At 38.4% G+C, this 27,796-nt stretch overlaps 1 protein-coding gene across 1 annotated transcript; it reads right to left on the bottom strand.

Moving 5' to 3' along the window:
- Positions 1 to 15,088: 15,088 nt before the first annotated feature.
- Positions 15,089 to 27,555, bottom strand: LOC131954761 (uncharacterized). The gene is made up of 6 exons (XM_059318508.1): positions 27,233 to 27,555; positions 22,991 to 23,226; positions 21,003 to 21,116; positions 19,999 to 20,122; positions 18,241 to 18,981; positions 15,089 to 15,547 (listed from the first exon to the last, which is right to left on the bottom strand). The coding sequence occupies exons 1-6, from the start codon at positions 27,416 to 27,418 to the stop codon at positions 15,089 to 15,091; spliced, it is 1,860 nt and encodes a 619-aa protein (XP_059174491.1). The 5' UTR covers positions 27,419 to 27,555.
- Between the last annotated feature and the right edge of the window lie 241 nt (positions 27,556 to 27,796).

The raw sequence follows: 27,796 nt of genomic DNA, 5'->3' as shown, positions 1-27,796 counted from the left end.
AAGGAGGGGAGAATGTATCCAGTTATGGTAAGTGGATTTTGGATAAGGTGGTGAGAATGTATCCAGTTATGTTAAGTGGATTTTGGATAATGTGGTGAGAATGTATCCAGTCATGGTAAGTGGATTTTGGATAAGGTGGTGAGAATGTATCCAGTCATGGTAAGTGGATTGTGGATAAGGTGGTGAGAATGTATCCAGTGATGGTAAATGGATTGTGGATAATGTTCTGAGAATGTATTGGGTCATGGTAAGTGGATTGTGGATAATGTGGTGAGAATGTATCTGGTCATGGTAAGTGGATTGTGGATAAGGTGGTGAGAATGTATTCTTATTATAATTCTATAAGACAATTAAAAAAGTTTTATATTATTAAAGACAATATTTATATGCATTTATTTTTAAAATTAAAACTACAGTACATGGAAAAGCTGAAAGAGGGAGGCTCTATCTTCCGTACAGCCGAGGAAGAGGACCAGGCTAGGATGAAACACGAGGACAAGAGACAGATGCTGATAGAGAAAATGTACTCGTCATTTGAGGACCAGGCGACAGACAGAAAAAATGGTGAGCTGTTTAACCACATCACCTTGTCAATGTAGATGGGTTCTGGATTATTTAGTTTAGTATCTGTTAGGTAAGCCTACAGGTAAGCCTACAGTGTTTGCTTAAGTTATAGGCAATAGACAAGCAAAATGGTAAGCTGTTTAACCACATCACCTTGTCGATGTAGATGGGTTCTGGATTATTTAGTTTAGTATCTGTTAGGTAAGCCTACAGGTAAGCCTACAGTGTTTGCATAAGTTATAGGCAATAGACAAGCAAAATGGTAAGCTGTTTAACCACATCACCTTGTCAATGTAGATGGGTTCTGGATTATTTAGTTTAGTATCTATTAGGTAAGCCTACAGGTAAGCCTACAGTGTTTGCTTAAGTTATAGGCAATAGACAAGCAAAATGGTAAGTTTTTTAACCACATCACCTTGTCAGTGCAGAGTGAATTTGGAAAAAGTTAGTTTAGTATCTGTTCGTTAATTTAATTTCAATTTAATTACATTTCAATTTATTCAATAACGGGTGTAATGTCCTTTAATGTGGAAGGGAGGTGGCTGACTTTTTTCAGGTGACTGTGTATGACAATAGGGAAGCTTTAGGTTAATACATGACATTTATGGAATAATTTAGTTTTAATCAAGTAATCTTATGTTTGGGTGTTATTGTAGTAGAAATAACAAAAAAAATTGTAAAATTATTTTACAGGAAGGAAGCTAAGGAACAGAAAGTTGACAAAAAAAGAAATTGAAATGTTATCAACTGGCCTTGAACTTTATGAGGCTGTCCAGAACTCTATGAACCCTGAAGAGTTTCAGGTAATAAAATGTCCTTTTTGTTTTTCACTTTTGGTCCCTATTTGTGTGAGGTTATAAATAAAATAACAAAAAAAAATAAATAAATAAACAAAAAGGATCCAACTAAAGACATGTTTTTTTGTTGTGTTGAAAAATGGATTCTATCAGTTATTTGAAACTGTAGGTCAGTAGGCTAGTGCTACCACACATGTTAATGATCAGTAGTCTAATATTACCACTAAGGTAATGGTCAGTGGCTAGTACTACCACTAAGGTCAAGGTCAGGGGGAGAGTACTAGAATGATGGAACGGTCAGTAGCTTAGTACTAACACAAAGGTAAAGGTCAGTAAGGCTACCTCAAAGGCAATGGTCAGTGGAGGAGTACTACCACTTTGGTCAAAGCCAGTGATGTAGCACTACTGCGAAGTTCAAGGTCATTGGGTTAGTCCTGCCACAATGGTAATGGTCAGTATAATATTACCACCAAGGTAAAGGTCAGTGGCTAGTGCTACCACTAACATAATGGTCAGTACTACGACTTAGCTAAACCATTTACCATGTGACTTACCTGTGTCTGGTTGTTAACTCTTTCAGCAACAGTTGAGTGCCAGCCAGGTGAGAAAACTGATGGAATACAAACAGGTAGACATGGACAGGAGGCAGCAGGAGATGAGGGAAAAGATGATGGACGCCATGAAGGAGTCTGGACAGGTAAGTTCTATACCTCACCTGTCTGATGTAGGAGATGAGGGAAAAGATGATGGATGCCATGAAGGAGTCTGGACAGGTAAGTTCTATACCTCACCTGTCTGATGTAGGAGATGAGGGAAAAGATGATGGATGCCATGAAGGAGTCTGGACAGGTAAGTTCTATACCTCACCTGTCTGATGTAGGAGATGAGGGAAAAGATGATGGATGCCATGAAGGAGTCTGGACAGGTAAGTTCTATACCTCACCTGTCTGATGTAGGAGATGAGGGAAAAGATGATGGATGCCATGAAGGAGTCTGGACAGGTAAGTTCTATACCTCACCTGTCTGATGTAGTAGATGAGGGAAAAGATGATGGATGCCATGAAGGAGTCTGGACAGGTAAGTTCTATACCTCACCTGTCTGATGTAGGAGATGAGGGAAAAGATGATGGATGCCATGAAGGAGTCTGGACAGGTAAGTTCTATACCTCACCTGTCTGATGTAGGAGATGAGGGAAAAGATGATGGATGCCATGAAGGAGTCTGGACAGGTAAGTTCTATACCTCACCTGTCTGATGTAGGAGATGAGGGAAAAGATGATGGATGCCATGAAGGAGTCTGGACAGGTAAGTTCTATACCTCACCTGTCTGATGTAGTAGATGAGGGAAAAGATGATGGATGCCATGAAGGAGTCTGGACAGGTAAGTTCTATACCTCACCTGTCTGATGTAGGAGATGAGGGAAAAGATGATGGATGCCATGAAGGAGTCTGGACAGGTAAGTTCTATACCTCACCTGTCTGATGTAGTAGATGAGGGAAAAGATGATGGATGCCATGAAGGAGTCTGGACAGGTAAGTTCTATACCTCACCTGTCTGATGTAGTAGATGAGGGAAAAGATGATGGATGCCATGAAGGAGTCTGGACAGGTAAGTTCTATACCTCACCTGTCTGATGTAGTTTGAAGTCTTCACTGACGACACTGATTCAGTAAATCACTGGTCGTTTAAGCTAAAAAATGTATAGTTCACTATCTAAACATTTGTGGAGTTACTTATGCCAACTCAGCAACTCTAGTAACTTTAACATGTTTTGAATAAAGTTTTTTCATAACCACATGTTACGCATTTTGATAAGGCTGATGGTGTAAATCAATGTTTGCTGCGTATAATTTAGAAATTATTATCAATTGAATACATAAAAATGTCTAGTTATTTAGCATTAAAGATCAAGATAGTTGAAATATATGAACCAAAATCTCTCTTTAGGAAACCCGCAATGTGGTGCCCGTCATGAAGTTCAAGGTCAACGGATGCTGCAACCTGGATATAGATAACAAAACATGTAAGTGGCTAAACGGATTTAACATTTAGAAATGTGAGAAAACAAGTTCCTGCTTAAAACAATAATAGAATCAGGGTTTGGCCTGCTTGTAGCAGGTAGCCATTAAATGGTGGTAGCAGGCAGCCATTTTATGGTGCTAGCAGGTAACTATTTAATAATGGATCTTGAACCATTTAATGGTGGTAGCAGGTAGCTATCTAATTATTAGCAGGTAGCCATTAACTGCTGAGTAGGTTGCCACTGAATGGTGGTAGCAGGTAGCCATTGAATGATGTTAGCAGGTAGCCAATGACTTGTATGACCATGTGAAGTAGACGACCTTTACCTGTTGCAGGCTGCCTGTTGACTGTGTGGAGACCTGGGGCTGAGTGGGTCAACATGGAGGAGGGCCAGCGTCTCAAGATGTTTTACCTGGCTGTGTCTGCTGCCAGGTAGGCTGCTCAGGTGTTTACATTAGGGTGTGGTACAGTGGTGGGACAACATGGAGGAGGGCCAGCGTCTCAAGATGTTTCATCTGGCTGTGTCTGCTGCCAGGTAGGCTGCTCAGGTGTTTACATTAGGGTGTGGTACAGTGGTGGGACAACATGGAGGAGGGCCAGCGTCTCAAGATGTTTCATCTGGCTGTGTCTGCTGCCAGGTAGGCTGCTCAGGTGTTTACATTAGGGTGTGGTATAGTGGTGGGACAACATGGAGGAGGGCCAGCGTCTCAAGATGTTTCATCTGGCTGTGTCTGCTGCCAGGTAGGCTGCTCAGGTGTTTACATTAGGGTGTGGTACAGTGGTGGGACAACATGGGGGAGGGCCAGCGTCTCAAGATGTTTCACCTGGCTGTGTCTGCTGCCAGGTAGGCTGCTCAGGTGTTTACATTAGGGTGTGGTATAGTGGTGGGACAACATGGAGGAGGGCCAACAATCATAGTCTGGTACAGTGGTGGGACAACAATCATAGTCTGGTACAGTGGTGGGACAACAATCATGGTCTGGTACAGTGGTGGGACAACAATCATGGTCTGGTACAGTGGTGGGACAACAATCATAGTCTGGTACAGTGGTGGGACAACAATCATAGTCTGGTACAGTGGTGGGACAACAATCATGGTACAGTGGTGGGACAACAATCATAGTCTGGTACAGTGGTGGGACAACAATCATAGTCTGGTACAGTGGTGGGACAACATAGTCTGGTACAGTGGTGGGACAACAATCATAGTCTGGTACAGTGGTGGGACAAAAACCATGGTACAGTGGTGGGACAACATAGTCTGGTACAGTGGTGGGACAACAATCATAGTCTGGTACAGTGGTGGGACAACATAGTCTGGTACAGTGGTGGGACAACAATCATAGTGTGGTACAGTGGTGGGACAACAATCATAGTCTGGTACAGTGGTGGGACAACAATCATGGTACAGTGGTGGGACAACAATCATAGTCTGGTACAGTGGTGGGACAACAATCATAGTCTGGTACAGTGGTGGGACAACATAGTCTGGTACAGTGGTGGGACAACAATCATAGTCTGGTACAGTGGTGGGACAAAAACCATGGTACAGTGGTGGGACAACAATCATGGTACAGTGGTGGGACAACAATCATAGTCTGGTACAGTGGTGGGACAACAATCATGGTCTGGTACAGTGGTGGGACAACAATCATAGTCTGGTACAGTGGTGGGACAACAATCATGGTCTGGTACAGTCGTGGGACAAAAACCAAGGTACAGTGGTGGGACAACAATCATGGTACAGTGGTGGGACAACAATCATAGTGTGGTATAGTGGTGGGACAACAATCATAGTCTGGTACAGTGGTGGTACAACAATCATGGTACAGTGGTAGGACAACAATCATAGTCTGGTACAGTGGTGGGACAACAATCATGGTCTGGTACAGTGGTGGGACAACAATCATGGTCTGGTACAGTGGTGGGACAACAATCATGGTACAGTGGTGGGACAACAATCATAGTCTGGTACAGTGGTGGGACAACAATCATGGTACAGTGGTGGGACAACACTAACATGAAGCACTAAGGAAAAATCACAGTCAGGCATAAACAGAACAACACTTAGAATCTATAAATAACCATGACAAATAAATAAACAAAATATACACTAGTCTTGAAAGAAATTTTTTTTTAGTATGACTTTGTTGGGATGACTAAATAAATGTTGATTTATTTTAATCTAGGACTGCTAAAAGATTTTTAAAAAATTAAGCTTAGCATAAAAATAAACCTTTATTAAAAATTTAAAAATCTTTCATGCTTCAATAAATAAGCATAAAAATAAAGCTTCATTAAAAATTTAAAAATCTTTTATGCTTCAATAAAAAAATATTAATAAACTCATGTTATCATTTGATTAATTTTAATGAGCTAAATGAATTCAATAACATTTGAGGATAAATAATTAAAAACAGTTCTCTGCAATCAGGTTTTTGTACTGTGATGTTTGATATTTTAAAACAAAATCAACACATGAATATGTTTTAGGGCTAACACAGGCAGTTGTAAGATCACACTAACAGCTACCAGGCAGACCTACTTCAAAGACTGTCCAATCAGTGATAACCTCCTTGACCTCATTTACCAGCCAAGGGAGGTAAATATCAATTAAATTTTAATTATATTTCTACTAGTAAATTGTCTTGAAATTTCTTTTTCGTATGTGTTTATTCCCTGACACAATAAGATGTTTTTTAAACAATTTTTTTTTATAAATAAAAATGTTGATTATAATACTTACCTAACTTTAAGAATATTTTGAAAAATTAGGTTGAAATAAGACATAGTATGGCTATATAGGTTAAGCCTCCATTTCAGACCTGATCCACAGGGCAGATGAAGTAGAGTTCATAATTTTTTTGGCCTCAGGATAAGCGCTATGCCCAGCTGCCTCTACTTTCCCTCATGTGAGTTAGGTACCCATCAGAGCTGGGTGAACTCAGGGAAGTGATACAGACTCAATTTCAGGATCTGAACTCAACACTTTCAAGCTAGCAGTTGAATGCACTACCATTCAACCACATCCCCTCTTCGTGACTAGATTGTCTTAGATTATTATAAATGTATTTGAAGGCCCGATTTAAAAAAAATTCCTTTTCAAACCTGAGTCCATGGGGCAAGTGAAGTAGTAGAGTTCACCTGTTTCTGTGACCTTGGTAAATGAATGGATAGTCAGCACAATGCCCAGCCGCCTTTAATTTCCCCAGCATGAGAGCTGGGTGGACTCAAGGGCATTATACTGACTTGAATCCAGATTTGAACTCGAGACTTTTGGGTTAGCTGTCTAGCACTCTACTGCTTAGGCCACGGCATCCCACAAGGCCCAATAACTAATGGTCAATCAGCCAGTCAGTGAAAGTAGAAAAATATTTGGAAAAAAAAAGACATTTGTTGCTTTGTTTATAATTGAAAACATTTGTATTTGGACATCAGAGTTGGACTGTGGAGAGTCTGAGAGATAGGCAGCCTTGGTGTCAGGAACTGGACATGGTGGGTGTGGTTGTGAGGCTGGAGAAGGCTGAAAGGTTGGTGACATTCTGTTTGTGATTTCTGGTGGAACTGTTTGTTATATGTGCCAGATCAGTGTGTTGTAGACATCTTGGTTTATTACCTGTTGTCTTAGGTCAGGTGGCCCTGTTTCTTAAAATGTATCTAGAGTGTTGTAGAAGAGACATTGTATTGTAGTTTTGATTGAACAAATGGAAACAAATTTAAGCAGCTTCCCTTAAGCAAAATTTTATACCCTAATTAATAGAGCCACAAATCTTAACCCTATTGAAAAAAGTTACAAATTCTTACAAACCCCAATGAAAAAGCCATAAATTCTTTAACCCAAATGATTAAGCCACAAAATTAACATTTATGTCTTGTATACAACCACTTGTCTTAGACCTGTATAAAAACTTTTTGTCTGTATCCTTATTACTTGTATAAAAACACTGAATCTTGTATAAAACATCAAAACCACAATAGACTAATGACCTGTATAATACCACTTACAATAGACTAATGCCCTGTATAAAACCACTGTATTGAGACTGTCTTGTATCAACAGGCCACAGCTACCCAGTGTTGTGTACGCCGCTGATGTCAACAGGGACCTGATCAGGATCACTGTCTGGTCTCCAGCTCTGGTAAGTATGGGAGCTAAATAGTGAGCTAAGCATTTTTTTTTAGCTCAGGGTGTTATCACTTAAGGGGAAGTGTGTTTAGGTAATCTTAAAAATGTGGTCACTTCACCATTGATAGATGAGACAGTATGTGAATGTGTGAACCATTTCTGTTACATAAAAATCTGACTAAAATATGTAAATTAAAAAAAAGAAAATTGAAAAGTATTGCTTTTGAGTATTATCCCTTTAATACCATTTTGATAAAATATACCCAGTATCTAAAGTATGAAGATTATCAAAATTGCTCTAACTAAATTAGGCAGTTTGACCAGAGTTGGCCAGGTTTTTTAGCACAAATCTGAGGGTGGCCTGTATGGATTTCTGTCACATGCTGGTGGAAAAACCACCACCATGCCTCACCCATTTTCTGCAATTCTCTGCTTGCTTTTTATCATCGCCTAGACGAGGATGATATAATTAGAGACTGCATTTGTCAGTTTAAAGGAGTAATGGAGAAATGGCTAAAGAAGAACTGCATTAAAAAAGTTAACTGTAAAATCTGTTATGTTATTAGCAAAACCAAGTGCGTAGAGGGCTCTTATTGTTGGCCACAATATATTATTGGAACCATTGCATTTTTTTAAAACTCATTTTAGAATATTTTCTTTGTAAACATTATTGCATTATTTGTAACTTAAAACTGACACATTAATTGAAACAATAAATTAATTTTGGTGCATATTTGTAATTTTATAAAAATTAAATAATCTTTGGGTCAGCATTCCACACAAAAACTAGAAATGGAGTTTTATACATTGGCATTACAGCTTCTTACAGACAAACCTTATCACCAGGGTCTCTGTGCAAACAATATTTATACATGAATTATCTCCTAATAGTTAGCCCCATCTCCAACAATTAGTCCCAATTATCTATCAAATTACAATTTATTATCACCCAGTATCTAGCTATTAACCCCATTTATAGCAATCAAGTATACCCAAACATTTATCAATTTATTACCAAGCAATATCTAGCCATTAGTTAGCCCCAACAATAAATTAGCCCCAAAAATCAATTCGCCCATCAACATCTATTAAGCCACAATTAGGGAAAGTAAAGGCGGCTGGGCAAAGTGCTGACCACACCTTCCTTTCATACGCTGAGATCAAGAAACATGAACTATACCTCATTGGCCCAATGGATTGCTAGGTCTAAAGAGGAATCTTTACTTTTTACTTTATATTTATTGACTGGTTGCATTACTTGTCAATTATCCCCTTAATATCTACACACCTGTATTATCTATTAAAAAAATCACAACTGTAGAATAAAAACAGATTGCACCAATGTTTTAGTAACCCATCAAATTTAAAATCCTTACAAGTAAAATTTCCATTTGGGCCCAACGTCTTAGCACACAACAGTGTTAAAAAGCAAAGCAAAAGTGACATAGATTTGGACTTGACTGTTTTTACAGGTAAATCACCTGAGACAGGGGTCATGCTTTGTGGCCTACAACTTGACCTTGAGCAGAAGCAGGGGCAGATCATCCCTGATCTCAGTGGAGACCAGAAATGAGTTGTCCATCCTAACCTGCAATGGCCACTCCAGCAGATACTCTAGTGCCTTTAGCCAGGTGGAAAAGTTAAGCAAAGTAAGTCTGTTTACATTTACAGTCTGTATGATGGTGTATTCTGATGTCTTATATTAGACTCTTCCAAAAATAGGTGTGTCAGGTTGTTGGTAGTCTTGTAGTCTAGTTTTATGCTAAGAAATTAGGTTTAGGCTTATGGTAGGATTATGTGCCAGCGCGGCGGGAATCTCGTACACTCAGGTGTACATATACACTAATAAACTTGTAGAGGTTAAGTACAACAGTCTTTAATCCAACGAATTTTCTTGTCTATTCACAGATCAACCTTTTCCTTTCTACTCCAACCTTCAACTGTCCTACCCATTCATTCCTACACACTTCCGTCCCCCTCACTCACAACACAACTGCTGTCACTCAACCAGTTGCTTCCCTTGTACCCTCGTTCACTCCGTACAACATTCATGTCAACACACTCACGTCTCGCTACAGGATATATACACACACGCAGTCATCTGTCCCACGTATACACCTTTCATACACATTACATCATCACACTAAGGTTAGGGATAAGGTTAGCATTGACATTAGCAAGCCATATGTGTGTAATTTGTTAACTACCAGTAACCTAACACCCCTTTTTTAAGAAGATTCTATTAGTGTGGCATTATCTGTCACTGGTATAACAAATATACCTACAATCATTGTTAAATCATTTATTGTTGTATACAAGTTTCAAGAAATAAGGTGTATTGGTACTGCCAGTATCCTACAATGGACTTATCTGAAAATAGGGGTGTTAGGCTGTTAGTAGAATTGTGATCTCATACCACCAGTGTCAGATAATGGACTCTTCTGAAAACAGGTGTGTTAGGTTAAAGGCATAGGTATTATAGGTATTATATTCTCAAGTTTAGTTTATATTCACAAATTAGGTTTAAAGAGTTGGGATAGGTTTGGCATTGATATTAGCTAGTTAAATTGGTATTTTATTTACTACCTTAACCTAACACTTACCTTTTTTAAAAAGATTCTATTACTTTTAACTTTAGTATTACTGACCAATTGTATAACTTAATCCAAGTAAGATTTTTGTGTTTACTAATAACAGTAATGGGACTGCGTGGCCTAGTGTGTAGAGTGCTAGACTGCTAACCCAAAGTCTCGAGTTGAAATCCGGGTTTAAATTGGTAGAATGTCATTGAGTCCACCCAGTTTGGGTACCTAACTCAGATTAGGGAAAGTAAAGGAGGCTGGACATAGCGCTAGCCACACTATCCCTTCATATGTTAGGGTCTCTGGAATAGATGACCTCTACTTCATCTGCCCCATGTGTCTAGTGATGAACAATAAATGATGATGAGAAGAATAACAGTCAAAGCTAGATAAGCATTGCATGTACAAATTATTATATCAACATTTTTTATCTTCTCCAGTTACCTGACTTGATTCAGAAGCTGGGGAAACAACTGGAGATAACTCTCAGTAACTCGTCTTGTAAGCCACCAAGAGTTACTGTCAATGTAAGTCAATGGAAAGGTTCATGAATAGTTTAGCATGCTAAATTTGTGTGTAAGTTGAAAAGGTGAGCAGGGAAACAGGATAGATCTTCTTAAGTTAGTGAAATTAATAGCTAAGGATACCAAGGTTAAACCTTTATGAAACTTGTGATGGATCTGCTCAAGAAATTTGTAGAGTTTTTATTAGCTATGTGCAGATAAAATATCATGGAGTTTCAGTTAAAAGTCTTTTAACCTCTGGAATCGTACGAGCATGACAGTTGATTATTTTCTTAATTTTGTGCCATTTTTCTCAGTCTTGCACTGCTCTAAGTAATTCTGCATAAGTGAGTTAACCTTTATCTAAATATGTGTTGTAAGCAAGCACTAATACCTGATGTTGCTGGTTTTTTTAAAACTATTTTTGTTTCCACAAGGACATGCCTTATAGCCCAATGCCTTTATTGCAAATTTAATAAAAAATATTTTCTTTAATATATATCTTATAGAATAATTTGTTTAAGGAATCAATATAATTTTTTACCTCCAATTCAAAGTTTTGAACAGCAAAGCAGAAAGACATTTAAAAAAAAACAACTGATCAATAATTTGTTTAAGCAATGAATGATATATATTTTTAAAATTATAAAAATCTGTTTTTATTTTTTCAGAATTGCACTCTTGAAATATTTAATTAAAATATAGAGCTGTTAAATAATTAATTTGAGCAATAAGGTCTATTTTTTAAAAATAATTTAATTCCATTCTTTTATCTTACATGAAAACACAAGATGTAATATAATTATTATATATATTATACTTATCATATTATATTTTATAATTATTATATAATATAATTACCATAAGATTAATAAACACACTACTAAAATAATCAGAAAAACCATTTTTAAACTTTCCAGGAGAATTACACTGAAGATTTCCCTGCAGAAATTATTGAGAAGATATTCTGCCCCATGAGTCAGGGCACCTTCAACACAAATCCTCGGCCTACAGGCTCATCTGCACCTACCAACACCAAACATGGCAGCATAGGTGACCATAACTCCAGCCACCTCTCAAAAGTTCCAGGTGAAAAAAATTCCCCTGGTTTTAAATTGGTAGCATCATCCAAAGGTTCTGTTAATATGAACAGAGATCCCGGAGCTAGAAGAAATAGTTCCGGAAGTATTGCAGATGGCGGCAAGGAAGAGGAGTCTGATGTCTTGAAGAAGAGGAAGTCGCTGCTAAGACATAAGATGTCCAGACTTTTGGCATACGACCGTCCCACCCCTCTTTCTCCACTACCAACTGGACTTACTGAAGCCAGTAGGAAAGGGTTCAAATCCCCGTTGATGAAGTGAGGTTTTAGACACACTATACATACACTATGGTTCATTTGGAGTTTGTGTTTTTTTTCTTATCCAATCATGTGATATTGATAAAGTCATGTGATATTTGATTAGTCATGTGATTTTGTTTTGTTTGCCCAAATCATGTGACTTGGTTTTTTAAATGACTCATTTGGCAGCCTGTATTTATTTGTGCACTTGATTGTGGGGGGGGGGGGGGGGGGGGTTGTGGGCTTACTGGGGTGAGTTGAGGCCCCAGTGGGTTCTGTTATGGGCTTTGTTGTATTGGGTAGTGGCTTAGTAGGATAGGTGATGTGCTTAATGTAGTGGGTTGTGGGGTTAATCGGTTGGGTAGTAAGTTTGTGTTAATGATGTAATTAAAATTGGACATTGTCATAAAGCTTTTGTTTACAATCTTGTGTAGGATTGTATCATTTTGTTGACATAGTAAACTGGAGGCCATTGATTGTTTGATATTATGAACAGAGTTTCTTCCAGGCATCTCTTCGGGGGGGCGAAGCCCCCCCGAAAAATTTTTACCGCCCCCCCGAACGAAATGAAATTTATATAATTTATATAGAAAATATATACTTTTAACAGTGTCCGCCCCCCCGAAGAAAGTTTACCGCCCCCCCCGAAGATTTCAAGTGCCCCCCCGGAGAAAAAAGTCTGGAAGAAACACTGATTATGAACTTGCTGGTATCTGTTTTTTAATCAAGTAAACTTCAGGCTATGGTTTAAATGTAAAAGTAATTTTTTGGTTGAGTGATTCACTGGATATTGTAAATTTGTGTCATTTATTCAGTTAAATAATTGTAATGTGTGATTTACTTTCTCATGTATTTAACAGCATAATATTAATATTCTGGATAAGTAGAGTGAAACGGACCACATGATGATCACATGCCCTCTAGGTTTTACAAGAGGGCATGACAAAAAGTGACTGGATAGAAGATGTGTTTGAAAAAAAAGAGGAAAGGAAGTGTTAAATGTGCCTGGTTTATTTTTAATAAACATATAATGTTCTATGTTTTTTGCAATAATTCAGAATAAAACATTTCTTGAGAACATCTCAAGATAAATTATGTGTTGTGTTGATTCTTGCCACCAATCACCACATACTTTAGCTAAACATACTTGGTATATATATATTACATATATTTACACATATTCAAATATATATATATATATATATATATATATATATATATATATATATATATATATATGTGTGTGTGTGTTGATTCTTGCCACCCATCACCACATACTTTAGCTAAACATACTTGGTATATATATATATATATATATATATATATATATATATATATCCTTAGAGCAGCTGAATTAGAGTACCTGTTTCATAACTGATTTAAAGAATCCTCTTTAGACCTAGTGATTCATACGGCAGATGAAGTAAAGTTCATGTTTCTTCACCTCGACATGAAGGGAAGGTATGGTCAGAACTTTGAATTTACTTTCTCCAACAAAAGTTGAGTACCCATCATAGGAGACTTCCGGGTTAGCAGCCTAGCGCTCTGCCGCTTAGGCCACGCCACCCAATAATAACTGACTTATTACAAAGCCTGTAACATAATCAGGTGATTTGATTTTTAAGTCAGCTCTGATGATGCCATAAACGATTTAACACATACTATGGTTTACCCGTCACGGGGGATAATTTGTAATTTATTTGGTTGCGGCCCCTTTGGGACCGCAACGGTTGATGCTATTTTTCATGTGAGTGATGTTCCCATGTCATGTGACCTCTGGGACTCTGTGTAGTCGTACCTGTCTCCGCGGCATTCAGCTGTGTAACTGGTTACGTAGACCTAATGAAGGTATTGTAAATTATATTTTATATTACTTCTTTTTCCTACTAGTACTGCATGTTGCGCACTAGTTACGTGAAGTATTTATATTGATAATACTTGTTGACAGTGGCGTCGCTAGGTCGGGTGGCACCCGGTGTGGCACCTAATGTTATCCCAAGCCCAGAAAAAAATCTATATTTTATTATATATATATATATATATATATATATATATATATATATATATATATATATGCCCTCAAAAGATCATTTATAGTCGGTTATATATATAGCTGAATGTAGTATTGTTTTCTATATCGTTTGCAGTTTTACATCATGGTGTTACCCCCCCCCCCCCCCACACACACACACTTGTGACAGGATTTGTCGATTTTGCTCTTAATTAAAAGACTTTTTATCTCTAATTAATAATCTTTTTTAACTGGAATGATCATTTTTTTCTAACTATTTTTGCTATGGTGTCACCCACTAAATGGTGTCACCTGGTGCGGTAAGCACCCATTGTAGTTTTAAATCTATGAGCATGTGTAAACGATGGGTTAAGCTATATGTAGCAAGGTATGTTAAAGTATGCCTATGTGCTGCTGATTGACCATTTTTGTCCAGTCTCCCTCAGCTCAAATGTTGTCAAATTGTCATTGTACTTTTATTTTCTCTAAGGAAATCAAACCAACAACAATTAGTAACATCGCTTTTTTGTTTAGTACGGAGTCACAAGTTCCCTATGCACCCCTCCCTCTTCTCCTCCCTCAAAATTTAACTCCCAAAGTAAGATAACGCAGTGGCGTGCTCGAGTCGGTAAAGCTCATGGCTGCTAAACAGAAAAGTCTCGAGTTCGAACCCTCGGGCAGATGAGGCTCTTTAGCTGGGGGTAGCCACTCTTCTAGGAGAGACAACTCCAAAATCAAACAACTGCTGCATTGAAGATTGTTCTTGGTTGGACAAAGGCTATGGAAGCTAATCCAAAAAGAAAAGCAGGCTGAAATCGCAGTCAATCGCCTCAATGGCGCATAACACGTATGCGTATCCTTAATAGGGCTGGTAAATATGTCACCAAACAGTTCTACGGCTCAATTAAACCTCCATGAGCCATATAATTGGTTGGTGACCTACTTACCAGCCCTATTGTGTTGGAGGGGAATTCCTTCCAACACTAAAATTAAGAACGAAGAAGGAGATAACACAGTAGCGTAGATTTATAAATTTAATTTCTTCAAAGTGTAAAATCAACACAATTGTTTCCTTTTTTCCACAAAACCCACAAAACGTATCCCCCCCCCCTCCATGCTCGTTCGTACTGTTCGCCACAGCGCTTAGACAACCTCAACGTCTTTTTCGCGTTTGACATAGTCCTTCTCTTGCACTACCCCGGGTTGCTGGGGCGCCTCTCCTGCGTTATTCTTCGGTTCCGGCAAGTCGCTCACCCCAGACACGTAACTCTCCTCGTCCGCGAAATCCGACATGGACATCCGCCCCCACTTCTGCATCAGCTCTTGCCGCACGTTGCTGCCGAAGAACTCCTGCCCCGTGGGCTTGCTTTTCGAATCCTTCTGCGATGGCTGGCAGCACTTGCAGACCCGCCCCCAAGTGGCTCGACGCAGTTCTCGGTTGAAGAGGGACATGAAATAGAACGAGATGATGCTCTTCAGGTGGATGGCGTTGAGAACTGTCGATTCGCCCTTCGTCGCTATGAACCAGACGACGGCCAGGGCAATGATCAGAAGATCAATGAGAATAAATATGATGAAGGCTTTCTTGTAGGAGCTGATTTTCTGAAACACAAAAAAGATAAACAGATATATATATATATATATATATATATATATATATATATATATATATATATATATATATATATATGTAACTAGGTGTAGTTACCAGAGACGATAACAACGCAATAGTGCAGGTGTTAGGCTGATAACGATCATAAAGCCACGGCGTATTTTGGGAAGGATACGACAAGCGCTGTCAACTTTGACACGACTTGGCTGACGCAACAGTGCAGATGGCTTATTAATCGGACTGTATGACAGAAGCGGCGTAATTAACATTCTGATGCAACGATTAGAATCGATTACGAATACGATTACGATTACGAATCCGATTACGAATACGAAGGGATATATATAGGAAGGCGACGGCTGAGAACGAGAGAGTGGGGGATCAGTCAGTCAGTAAGAGGAGTATCAGAGACAGTGACAGGATCAGTATCAAGTTGGTTATTGAACGGGTTAGCCGTATTGTGTTAATAAGGACGATAGACATGTGCATTCAGTTATGTGAAGACTAGTGAGGACTGTTGGGGGTCAGTTGATTCAGACTATTATTGTGAAGCATTTCTTTTGATTCAGTATATTATTGTGAAGCATTTCTTTGATTCATGTAATAAAAGGATCAATAGTGAACCTGCATCTTCGAGTATCTATACTGTGGTCGATGTTGTGTAGAATGAGTGGTTAGACTCGTTAACATTTGGCACTACAGGCAAATAGACTCGTTACATTTGGCGTTGTCGAGCAGAAGATGCAACTACGCTCGGTCACATATATATATATATATATATATATATATATATATATATATATATATATATATATATATATATATATATATATATATATAGCCTATCTGTTTATCTTTTTTTGTTTCAGAAATTACCCCCCCCCTATCAATTACCCCCCGCCCAGTAGGACATTACCCCCCGGACAGGGTTAGAGTTAGGGCTAGGGTTAGGGCTAAGGTTAGGATTAGGGTTAGGATTAGGGTTAGTGTTAGGCTTAAACCAATGTCTAGCGGTGGTTTGGGTTTTGTGTGAAGTTTTAGGCTAAGGTGGATTCTTAGGTTTTGGTCTTTTTCTTAAGGTTAGGATTAAAGTAGTATATAGGTATAGAATTCTAGTAAGAGTTTGGATTCTAACTTGAAAGGGGGGGGGGGGGTAACTGACGGGGGGGGGGGGGGGGTAATTGACAGGGGGTGATTGCTCCGGGGGTAAATACGTGGGGGTAATGTCCTGTAGCCATATATATATATATATATATATATATATATATATATATATATATATATATATATATATATATATATATATATATATATATATAATTACACACAAACACATATAAATGGTTTTAGCTCAGTTTTTCTTTTAGGCATCTATCCCTTCTATCTCCACTATTCTCTTCCCGGACGAAATGGAAAATAAACGGAAATTTTAAAGGGTGTGAAATTAATCCTTAAAAACTAAAAATTGATTAATTGTATAAGTTAATTAAACATCTAATTAAGTCAGATTTTATGCATCGTGACCGAGCCTTCACCCAAGTAAAAAGTTTTAAAGAAATCGGTCCGGAAGAATGGATGTTTTTGGGAAATCGAAAACTGCGTAGAGTACTACTTCCGGTCATCGGAAATGCCTCAAAATTAGAATCAAGAGAATAAGATCTTATACCTATGTGTTAAATTGTGTCCACCTAACTGAAACGGTACTCAAAGTATCGGTATCTAGAAACAAGAAATAAAGTACCACTCCTTGTTATTGAAGGACACTCAAAAATTGAAAGTGATCTTATACTTTATGAAATTTCGTCTACCTAAATGAAACAATAGTCAAGTTATCGTGCTAACACGGAAATAAAGTAAAGAAACACTTCCGATTACTTAAAATCGTTCACAAGTTTAGAAATTTGCGCATACAATAAATGCATACAAAATAAGACAGAACATAAACAAACAACATACAAATATTGTATACAAAATATGACGGATCATATGCAACAAACTTAAAAAGAATACACAATTTGACATAACATAAACAACAAACAGACAAAACAATGAATTATTACAAAATATAACTGAACCTAAACAAACTACAAGCAAAGCAATTAATACAAAATATGACAAAACATGAATAAACGACAAACAGAAGAATGAATACAAAATATGACCAAAACACAAATAAATAAATAAAAACAACAACAGCAAAGCAATGAATACAAAATATAACTGAACCTAAACAAACTACAAGCAAAGCAATTATTACAAAATATGACAAAACATGAACAAACGACAAACAAAAGAATGAATACAAAATATGACCAAAACACAAATAAATAAAAACAACAACAGCAAAACAATGAATACAAAATATAACTGAACCTAAACAAACTACAAGCAAAGCAATTATTACAAAATATGACAAAACATGAACAAACGACAAACAGAAGAATGAATACAAAATATGACCAAAACACAAATAAATAAAAACAACAACAGCAAAACAATGAATACAAAATATAACTGAACCTAAACAAACTACAAGCAAAGCAAGTATTACAAAATATGACAAAACATGAAAAAACAACAAACAGAAGAATGAATACAAAATATGACCAAAACACAAATAACTAAATAAAAACAACAACAGCAAAAACAAACCCAACAACACCTGCACCAGCGTACAACTTACAAGTGCCGTCTTCGTAACCGGCGTCTTCAAAATGGACCTTGTCTGAACAGGCGGAGCCGCGATCTTCGCCGAGTCCACGGGCGTCTCCTCCTCGTTCGTGTGCACCACCTTGTTGAAGTGAACCTTCAGATCGTCATCACCCTTCACCGGTTCCTCCACGTTGGAATTGTTCTCGTCTGCGAGATCAGAGAAATCCCAGCAGTAGTCTTCAATGTTCCCGGCTTGGAAGTCTTCATACGCCACATCCACGTCCGTCCCGCCTATTTTTAACTTCTTCTTGCACATCCGCCAGTACGCTTCGCTGTTGAGCATGTTCTGCGTCAAGTTGTTATCATCATCTTCCTCTTCTTCTATCGGCGCTTGATACGCTGATCCACGTCGTTGATGACCCGCGCCTGCGTGTTCCACTTCCTGCTTCGCGTAGTCCTCGTAGCTCTGGGACTGGATCTGATGGCTGAACGTCGTCGTGGACCGGACGTAAGCCGACTCCCGGCCGAAGCTGGGACGGGCGTCGAGGTACCGGATGACCTGGTAGGTGTAGAAGACGACGCTGACGCCGTACATGATGGCGTTGGTCAGGTAGTAGCCGTTGCGCACCAGCTCGATGAAGTGGTAGCTGGAGGAGCTGCTGTCGAAGTTGAAGGTCAGGTGACAGAAACCCGGCTCCAGGCCGGCGTATTTCTCGGTGAAGTCCACATCCTCTTCAATGTTGAGGTACATATTGTTGGCTCTCTCTACCAACTGTAACGGCAATACATATACATTCATATATATATATATATATATATATATATATATATATATATATATATATATATATATATATATATATATATAAATTTATATATACACACACACACGCACACACACACACACACACATATATATATATATATATATATATATATATATATATATATATATGTATATATATATATATATATATATATATATATATATATATATATATACATATTGTTTCAGCAAGTTGAAACTTTAAAACCTTAGCCCATGTTTTGCAATAGACCATCAGCAATATCGATGCAATCAATAATGGGACAAGTGAGAGAATGTCCCATAATTATAAACGCTTATAGGAAATCCTAAACACAATGAAAACACTCACAGGAGAAATGTTTACACTGTAATCATCTCATGTGAGTCCACCCCTTAACCCACCACTAAACCTACCACTAAGCCCACCACTAAGTCCACCACCAAGACCACCTCTAATCCCACCACTAAGGCCACCACTAAACCCACCACTAAACCCACCACTAAACCCACCACTAAGACTACCTCTAAACACACTACTAAGTCCACCACTAAGCCCACCACTAAGTCCACCACTAAGCCCGCCTCAAAGCCCACCACAAAGCCCACCACTAAGCCCACCACTGACCACCTCTAAGGCCACAACTTAGATCTCCTTTAACACCACCACTAAAAACACCACTGAGCCCACCACCAAGCCTACTGTAAGCCCACCACTAAGACTACCACTAAGCCCACCACTAAGCCCACCACTAAGCCCACCACTAAGCCCACCACTAAACCCACCACTAAGCCCACCACTAAGCCCACCACTAAACCCACCACTAAGCCCACCACTAAGACCACCACTAAAACAGCCACTAAGCCCACCACCAAGCCTACTGTAAGCCCACCACTAAACCCACCACTAAGCCTACCACTAAGCCCACCACTAAGCTCACCACCTCCGACACACCACTAAGCCCACCACTAAGCCCACCTTACCTCTGTCTTGTTGAGATTGTTCCCTTCCACCTTATATATGAACAGCACTGGGATAGAGAACATGGCGGAGATGGTGATCACGACAGCTGTCGCGCGCTGTATGTTTTCTCGGCTGGCTGTGTACCTGAGGTGAAAGGTCACACTTAGTGCTGGTAAAACGGAAGTAACACCTCACACTTAGTGCTGGTAAAACGGAAGTAACACCTCACACTTAGTGCTGGTAAAACGGAAGTAACACCTCATACTTAGTGCTGGTAAACCGGAAGTACTACCTCACACTTAGTACTGGTAAACAGGAAGTAACACCTCACACTTAGTGCTGGTAAACCGGAAGTACTACCTCACACGTAGTGCTGGTAAACCGGAAGTACTATGTCATGTTTTGTACAGGTAAACCCGGAAGTTAAGTCACTTTTACTTCAGGTAAACCGGAATTAATGTCATTTTTGTATAATTAATGTATGACCCCCCCCCCCCCCCCGTCTATCACTAATGGACCCTTAACTTCATATGGCTTTGGTTGGCGATAGGGTTAAGAATGAAGTTAGGGATAGGGTTAGAATTAGGGATAGGGTTCGCCTTTGGGATAGATAGAGTTGTATATTATAAAATGCACGTAGATAGTACAAAATACGATTTACTAACAGTGAAATACTTTCTTCGCTATTTCGTGAAATAGGTCTAGTCTCACTGGTGTTTACGACATCAAAATATCACAATACTAATATTCTAAAGCGGTTGGTCGGCCTTAGACCTAAGGACGTGTTATAAAATGTCAAGTTGTCCCCACTTCATCGTTGTCATATATATATATATATATATATATATATATATATATATATATATATATATATATATATATATATAAAGAGAAGGTGAGGATAATTGACAATAGGAAGAATGTAATTCATGTGGGGGGGGGGGGGAGTAATGTTCTAAGCCTCCAGTGTGGTGTGTGTGGGAGGGGGGTTCGGGGGGGGGGGGGGTCAGACAAGACAACTCACCCCAGCCGTAAAGAAAACTCCACCCCGTACGAGATGAGTCCCAGATGAGCGCAGTAGATGATGAAATGACGGACGTACTCTAGGACCTTGCAGACGTAGTTGTGGTTCACCCGCCTGGTGGAGTGGACACGGTGTCAGGGGTCAAGATCGTGGGTCAAGGTCAGTGGAGTGGGCATTGTGTCAGGGGTCAAGGCCAGCGGAGTGGGCATTGTGTCAGGGGTCAAGGCCAGTGGAGTGGACACTGTCCGGAGTCAAGGTCAGTGGAGTGGACACTGTCCGGAGTCAAGGTCAGTCGAGTGGGCATTGTGTCAGGGGTCAAGGTCAGTGGAGTAGACACCGTGTCGGGGACAAGGTCAGTGGAGTAGATACATTGTCAGGGGTCAAGGTCAATGGAGTTAACACAGTGTCAATGGAGTAGACTTAGTGTCAATGGACAAGGTCAGGGTTTAAATCCGACCGCTGGGTTACGATTCTTACAGTATAAGATACAGACAACATCAAATACAACACGAGATACTTACAACATCAAATACAACACCAGATACTTACAACATCAAATACAACACCAGATACTTACAACATCAAATACAACACCAGATACATACAACATCAAATACAACACGAGATACTTATAACATCAAATACAACACCAGATACTTACAACATCAAATACAAATCAAATACTTACAACATCAAATACAAATCAAATACAACATCAAATATTTACAACATCAAATACAACACCAGATACTTACAACGTCAAATACAAATCAAATACTTACTACATCAAATACAAATCAAATACTTACAACATCATATACAACACCAGATATTTACAACATCAAATACAAATCAAATACTTACAACATCAAATACAACACCAAATACTAACAACAGCAAATACAACACCAGATACTTACAACATCAAATACAGCACCAGATACTTACAACATCAAATACAACACCAGATACTTACAACATCAAATACAACACCAGATACTTACAACATCAAATACAACACCAGATACTTACAACATCAAATACAAATCAAACTTACAACATCAAATACAACACGAGATACTTACAACATCAAATACAAATCAAATACTTACAACATCAAATACAACACCAGATGATTACAACATCAAATACAACACCAGATACTTACAACATCAAATACAAATCAAATACTTACAACATCAAGTACAGATCAAATACTTACAACATCAAATACAACACCAGATACTTACAACATCAAATACAAATAAAATACTTACAACATCAAGTACAAATCAAATACTTACAACATCAAATACAACACTATATACTTACAACATCAAATACAAATCAAATACTTACAACATCAAATACAACACCAGATACTTACAACATCAAATATAACACCAGATACTTACAACATCAAATACAAATCAAATACTTACAACATCAAATACAACACCAGATACTTACAACATCAAGTACAAATCAAATACTTACAACATCAAATACAACACCAGAGAATTACAACATCAAATACAACACCAGATACTTACAACATCAAATACAAATCAAATACTTACAACATCAAATACAACACCAGATACTTACAACATCAAATACAACACCAGATACTTACAACATCAAATACAACACGAGAACAACATCAAATACAACACCAGATACTTACAACATCAAATACAACACCAGATACTTACAACATCAAATACAACACCAGATACTTACAACATCAAATACAACACGAGAACAACATCAAATACAACACCAGATACTTACAACGTCAAATACAAATCAAATACAAATCAAATACTTACAACATCAAATACAACACCAGATACTTTCAACATCAAATACAACACCAGATACTTACAACATCAAACACAAATCAAATACTTACAACATCAAAATACAACACCAAATACTTACAACATCAAATACAACACCAAATACTAACAACAGCAAATACTTACTCCATTTCATAAACTATACTGTAAGGCAAAACAAACAAACAAACGAGTAGATCCAAGAATGCCAGTCGCCGGAAGTAGAGTGAGTCACGTGTGTAGAAGGTGCGTTTCTTTTTGTTGCAGAAGAAGGCGAAGTACGCAATGTTACCCAGGGCGCCCAGCAAGATCCCAGCCCCGGCCACAGGGATATACAAACCCGGGTTTTTGGAGGACAGGAAGTTGATATACGTCTGCAGAAACTGATCGCAGTGAAAAAATATATTAGTAGTTTACCGAAATAGTTGAATGATATATGGGGTCATCCATAAATGACGTCAGGCTTTTTTTTGACGATTTTTACCTCCTCCCCTCCGTCACACGTCGTCACAAAAAGCCAGACCCCCCCCCCCCCTAAAATGACGTCACACCTCAACCTACAACCCCCCTCAAAATTGCAGTTGAATTTTTTAAACATCGATATTTTTCCAAAATCTTTGTCTAAACTATTACAATTTATTAAAACAGTTTTCTAAAACGCGAAATAACGTCTAAAATTCGTTTTCTAACATTGCTTTTTTATAATGCAAAAATGTGACGTCGCAACATCTGAACCCCCCCTCCCCCTCCCCCTCATCACACATCGTCACAAAATTACGGACCCCCCCACGAGTGTGACGTCATTTATGGATGACCCCTATGCGCTTAAATATTACATTTTGTAAGGGAGGTAACTTATGTGTTACCGTAAAATAAAGTTGGACATATTTTTTAGAATAGAAAAATCAGGGCATCAATGAGCCCAAGAGAGACTAGTCTTGGAGTTATTCACAAGGCCCCTTAAATATTTTAAAAATAATGTACGATGTTATGAAAATAAATATGGTTATAAAAATCTGTTTGGTTTTGTTTAACTAGACCAGGGGTCTCCAAACTTTTCAGTCCGAGGGCCGCATTAACTATCCAATTTCAGTTCGGGGGCCAGTTTCTTCCAGGCATGTCTTTGATTTTTCTAGGCAAAGTTCCTCAGCCATCACCAACAAACTGTTTTTCCGTGGACAAAAAGATGAGAGGACATCGCGGGCCGCATCCGGCCCGCGGGCCGTAGTTTGGAGACCCCTGGACTAGACTAAAGATTGAATGTATTTGATGCTTTTAGGAATTTCGGTAACCAAAAAACCTTTTTTAATAAGGGCAAAAATAATTTTATATTTTACATTTTGTATAATGAAAATTTACATGAGCATGGTATAATTAGGTCATGTGGTTTAAAAATTATAATTTTATTTAAAAATTGGTCGGCCAAGTTTTGGGTACAAAATACTAGGAAGTGTGGTTTTTTTAGAAGATTGGTCAAGTCTTACGAAAGTGATACTTTAGGTGAGAATTTAGGCTTGATGAAAATAAATAGAAATGTAGCCTTAAACACAACAACATTATTTTCAAGTTGTCTAGATTTGCAACATTGATACTATTGATTCTTAAAATATCAAATCTTTAATATTAAAAAAAAAACGTTTTTACGAAAGCAAAAATATTATTAATTGACAAAAAAAATACGATTTTTATCCATGCCAACAATAAAAATGGAAGGTTTCTTGATGTTAATTGAATGAACACAGAAAACTTACGGCTGTTGTGGGTGGAGGTAACCTCTTGATGAAATCTATAATATCGTCTTTAATTTTATCAATTTTACCACTACGACCATATATTAAGGCGGGTTTTGCGGTTAGGACAAATTCGTCTTGTTATTTGCGATAAAGGTAGCCATTCTATTTGTGGGGTACTGTTATTGGGAAAGACCTGGATATGGATTTAAGAAAAAAAGAAAAGAAAAGTGGGTACTGGACGTATCAAAGTCACTTCCCCGAATGCCGTTTGCACAAAGGCCGTTTTCCTGAATGAGTGTTTCCCGGAATTGATGATTTCCGGAATGGACGATTTCCCGATGTCTCAATAGATCGAAAAAATACTTCTTTTTGTTTGAGCAGGTAGTAACTGATTAAGAAACTGTGTAAAGAATAAACCATGTCCAACGCCCCAGCACGGAATAAAATATTTAATTTAATTTATTTTAAAAAAATTGCTTTCAAGAAACGGAAATGTGGCATGTTTTTTTTTTCTGTCGAGTGTCACAAACTGACAAAGATTTATACCGATAATAACAAATATTGAAAATATGATAAGCGTATAACATACATCTCAACATATACCATCAACCGGAATCTATTTTTAAAAAAAACCTCTTCTTGTTTAGAATTCTGAATATCCTCACCGGTAAGCCATACCTTCGAGTAAGGACTTAGTTTATTGGCTAGGCTTATGATCAGTAAAGCAACGTACGTATCGATAAGTGGGTACGGCTATTCGAAAACTTCCGGCGTTTATCGTTTAACAAAAAAAACGGGTTTTACGTTTTTTCCCCAGCGAACATCAAACCTTTTATCCCATGATTACAAATACTTCGAACAGTTCTTTGGTTGAGACAATGCGTTGTTACTTTGTACTTTAAATTACTATGTAAGAACACAACAATGAGGATTCCGCTAAATGGCCAGATAAATATTACAGGACCGCGCAATGTTTACTGCACACTTTAAGTTAAACATTATTTTAAAATGACAATGTGTGTTTACGCCGATCTGTTTGCTTGATGTTTGTTTTTTATTGGGTCGAAAAAGTTGTAGTATGGTTGGTTGTAATATTATTGGTTGTGGCTAGTGTTTCATTTCATTTTAGGGTTGGTGTAAGGGCAATAGTTAGGAACGGTGTTAGGGGCTGGTGTAAGGGCTTATGTAAGAGCTGGTGTAAGGGCATGTGTTAGGACTGGTGTAAGGGATAATTTAAAGGCTGTTGTAAGGGCTTATGTAATGGATGGTATAAAGGCTTATGTAGGGGCTTATTTTAGGGCTTATGTAAGGGCTTATGTAAGGGATGATGTAAGGGCTAATGTAAGGGATGGTATAAGGGCTTACGTACGTGCTTATGTAAGGACCTATGTAAGGGCACGTTTAAGGTATGGTGTAAGCGCTAGAGTAGGGGCTGGTGTAAGGGCAAGTGTTAGGACAGGTGTAAGGGCTAGTGTAAGGGCTGATGTAAGGACTGGTGTAAGGACTGGTGTAAGGGCAAGTGTTAGGAGCGGTGTAAGGGCTAGTGTAAGGGCTGATGTAAGGACTGGTGTAAGAGCTAGTGTAAGGGCTGATGTAAGGGCTAGTGTAAGGGCTGATGTAAGGACTAGTGTAAGGACTGATGTAAGGGCTGATGTAAGGGCTGATGTAATGACTGGTGTAAGGGCTGGTGTTGGGGCTTCTTTAGGGGCGGGTGTATGGGCTAGTGTAAGGGCTAGTGTAAGGGCTAATTTAAGGGCTTGTGAAAGGGCTGGTGTTAAGCTGGTCTAAGGGCTAGTGCCAGTGTTGGTGTATTGGCAAGTGTTTGATATCCTAGGGGCTAATGTATGGGATAGTGTAGGGCTAATGATAGGGCAAGTTTTGAGGCTAATGTATGGGTTAGTGTAGGGGCTAATATATGGGTTAGTGTAGGGGCTAATGATGGCGCTAGTATTGGGGCTAATATATGGGTTAGTGTAGGGCTAATGATAGGGCAAGTATTGAGGCTAATGTATGGGGTAGTGTAGGGGCTAATGATGGCGCTAGTATTGGGGCTAATGTATGGGTTAGTGTAGGGGCTAATATATGGGTTAGTGTAGGGGCTAATGATGGCGCTAGTATTGGGGCTAATATATGGGTTAGTGTAGGGCTAATGATAGGGCAAGTATTGAGGCTAATGTATGGGGTAGTGTAGGGGCTAATGATGGCGCTAGTATTGGGGCTAATGTATGGGTTAGTGCAGGGGCTAATATATGGGTTAGTGTAGGGGCTAATGATGGCGCTAGTATTAGGGCTAATATATGGGTTAGTGTAGGGGGTAATATATGGGTTAGTGTAGGGGCTAATGTATGGGTTAATGTAGGGGCTAATGTTCCCGATGGGATGCATGCTAGCTAATATGAAAGTATAAAGGAGAGTCTTCACATTATCATACACATTAGTAGATTGTTTAAGAGACGCTTCTCATAAAAAAACCTCTGTAACACAATTTAGTCTCGGTTTTTTTTCCAGGTGAAAATGGGCATTGGTCAAATTAACTGAATATTACATTTTAAAACGTCCTCTTAACGTTCATACAAAAGTATTAACAGCAAAACACACTTTTTTAAATTGTTGAATTAAAATTCCACTGTCGGTCAACCCCTAATTTGTAAAATACCTCATTATCACTAGCGGTTCGTACGGGTTGATCATTCGATTCGATGGCATTGTACTTCAGAAGACCTTCTTCTAGAGTGATGCCAAGCACTGACCAGTAGACTAGTTCCGTAGTAATCAAGACGAGTAAAAAGTTACGCAGAGATGAGGCTAGGCGACGTGAGATAGATAGGACGAACGTGGCCATCAATAGGACGCGTTGAGCTGATCAGGGAACTTAGATCAAGTCATTTCCTCTTCTGTTCAGCGTTGCGAACGTCAAGTAAACAATTCTTTCGCGATCGTGTGAAACATTGAAATACGTCGCCATTCTACTTCCGTCTGTCTGTCACCAAAAAATGTGAACCGGCTTACAAGAGGAAATAAAAAACAATTTTTTAATAAGGTTTTATTCATCTTGATTCCCCTATCGTTCTGTTGGTTTTTTTTTGTTATGATATGGATCAAACGAAATGTCAACCGTTTCTACCAAAACGATGAGGATCAAGACCCGAAGACAATGCAATGAGACATTAACTTAGACATAGTTAGATGTTTAATTAATATTTAAAAAAATTATATATAC

Source organism: Physella acuta, unplaced genomic scaffold (assembly GCF_028476545.2).
Source record: "Physella acuta isolate Inbredline_101_S28 unplaced genomic scaffold, ASM2847654v3 ptg001027l, whole genome shotgun sequence".
Classification (NCBI taxonomy): Eukaryota; Metazoa; Mollusca; class Gastropoda; family Physidae; genus Physella; species Physella acuta.
The sequence above is the reverse complement of the archived record's forward strand: the minus strand, read 5'-3'. Positions and strand labels throughout refer to the sequence as shown.

Coding starts and splice junctions, on each gene's coding strand:
- LOC131954761 (XM_059318508.1), bottom strand. CDS start 27,418: ATGGCCACGTTCGTCCTATCTATCTCACGTCGCCTAGCCTCATCTCTG. Junction 20,123..21,002: donor GAGTTTTCTTTACGGCTGGG/GTGAGTTGTCTT, acceptor CTTTCACCTCAG/GTACACAGCCAGCCGAGAAA. Junction 18,982..19,998: donor ACAATCTCAACAAGACAGAG/GTAAGGTGGGCT, acceptor TTGCCGTTACAG/TTGGTAGAGAGAGCCAACAA.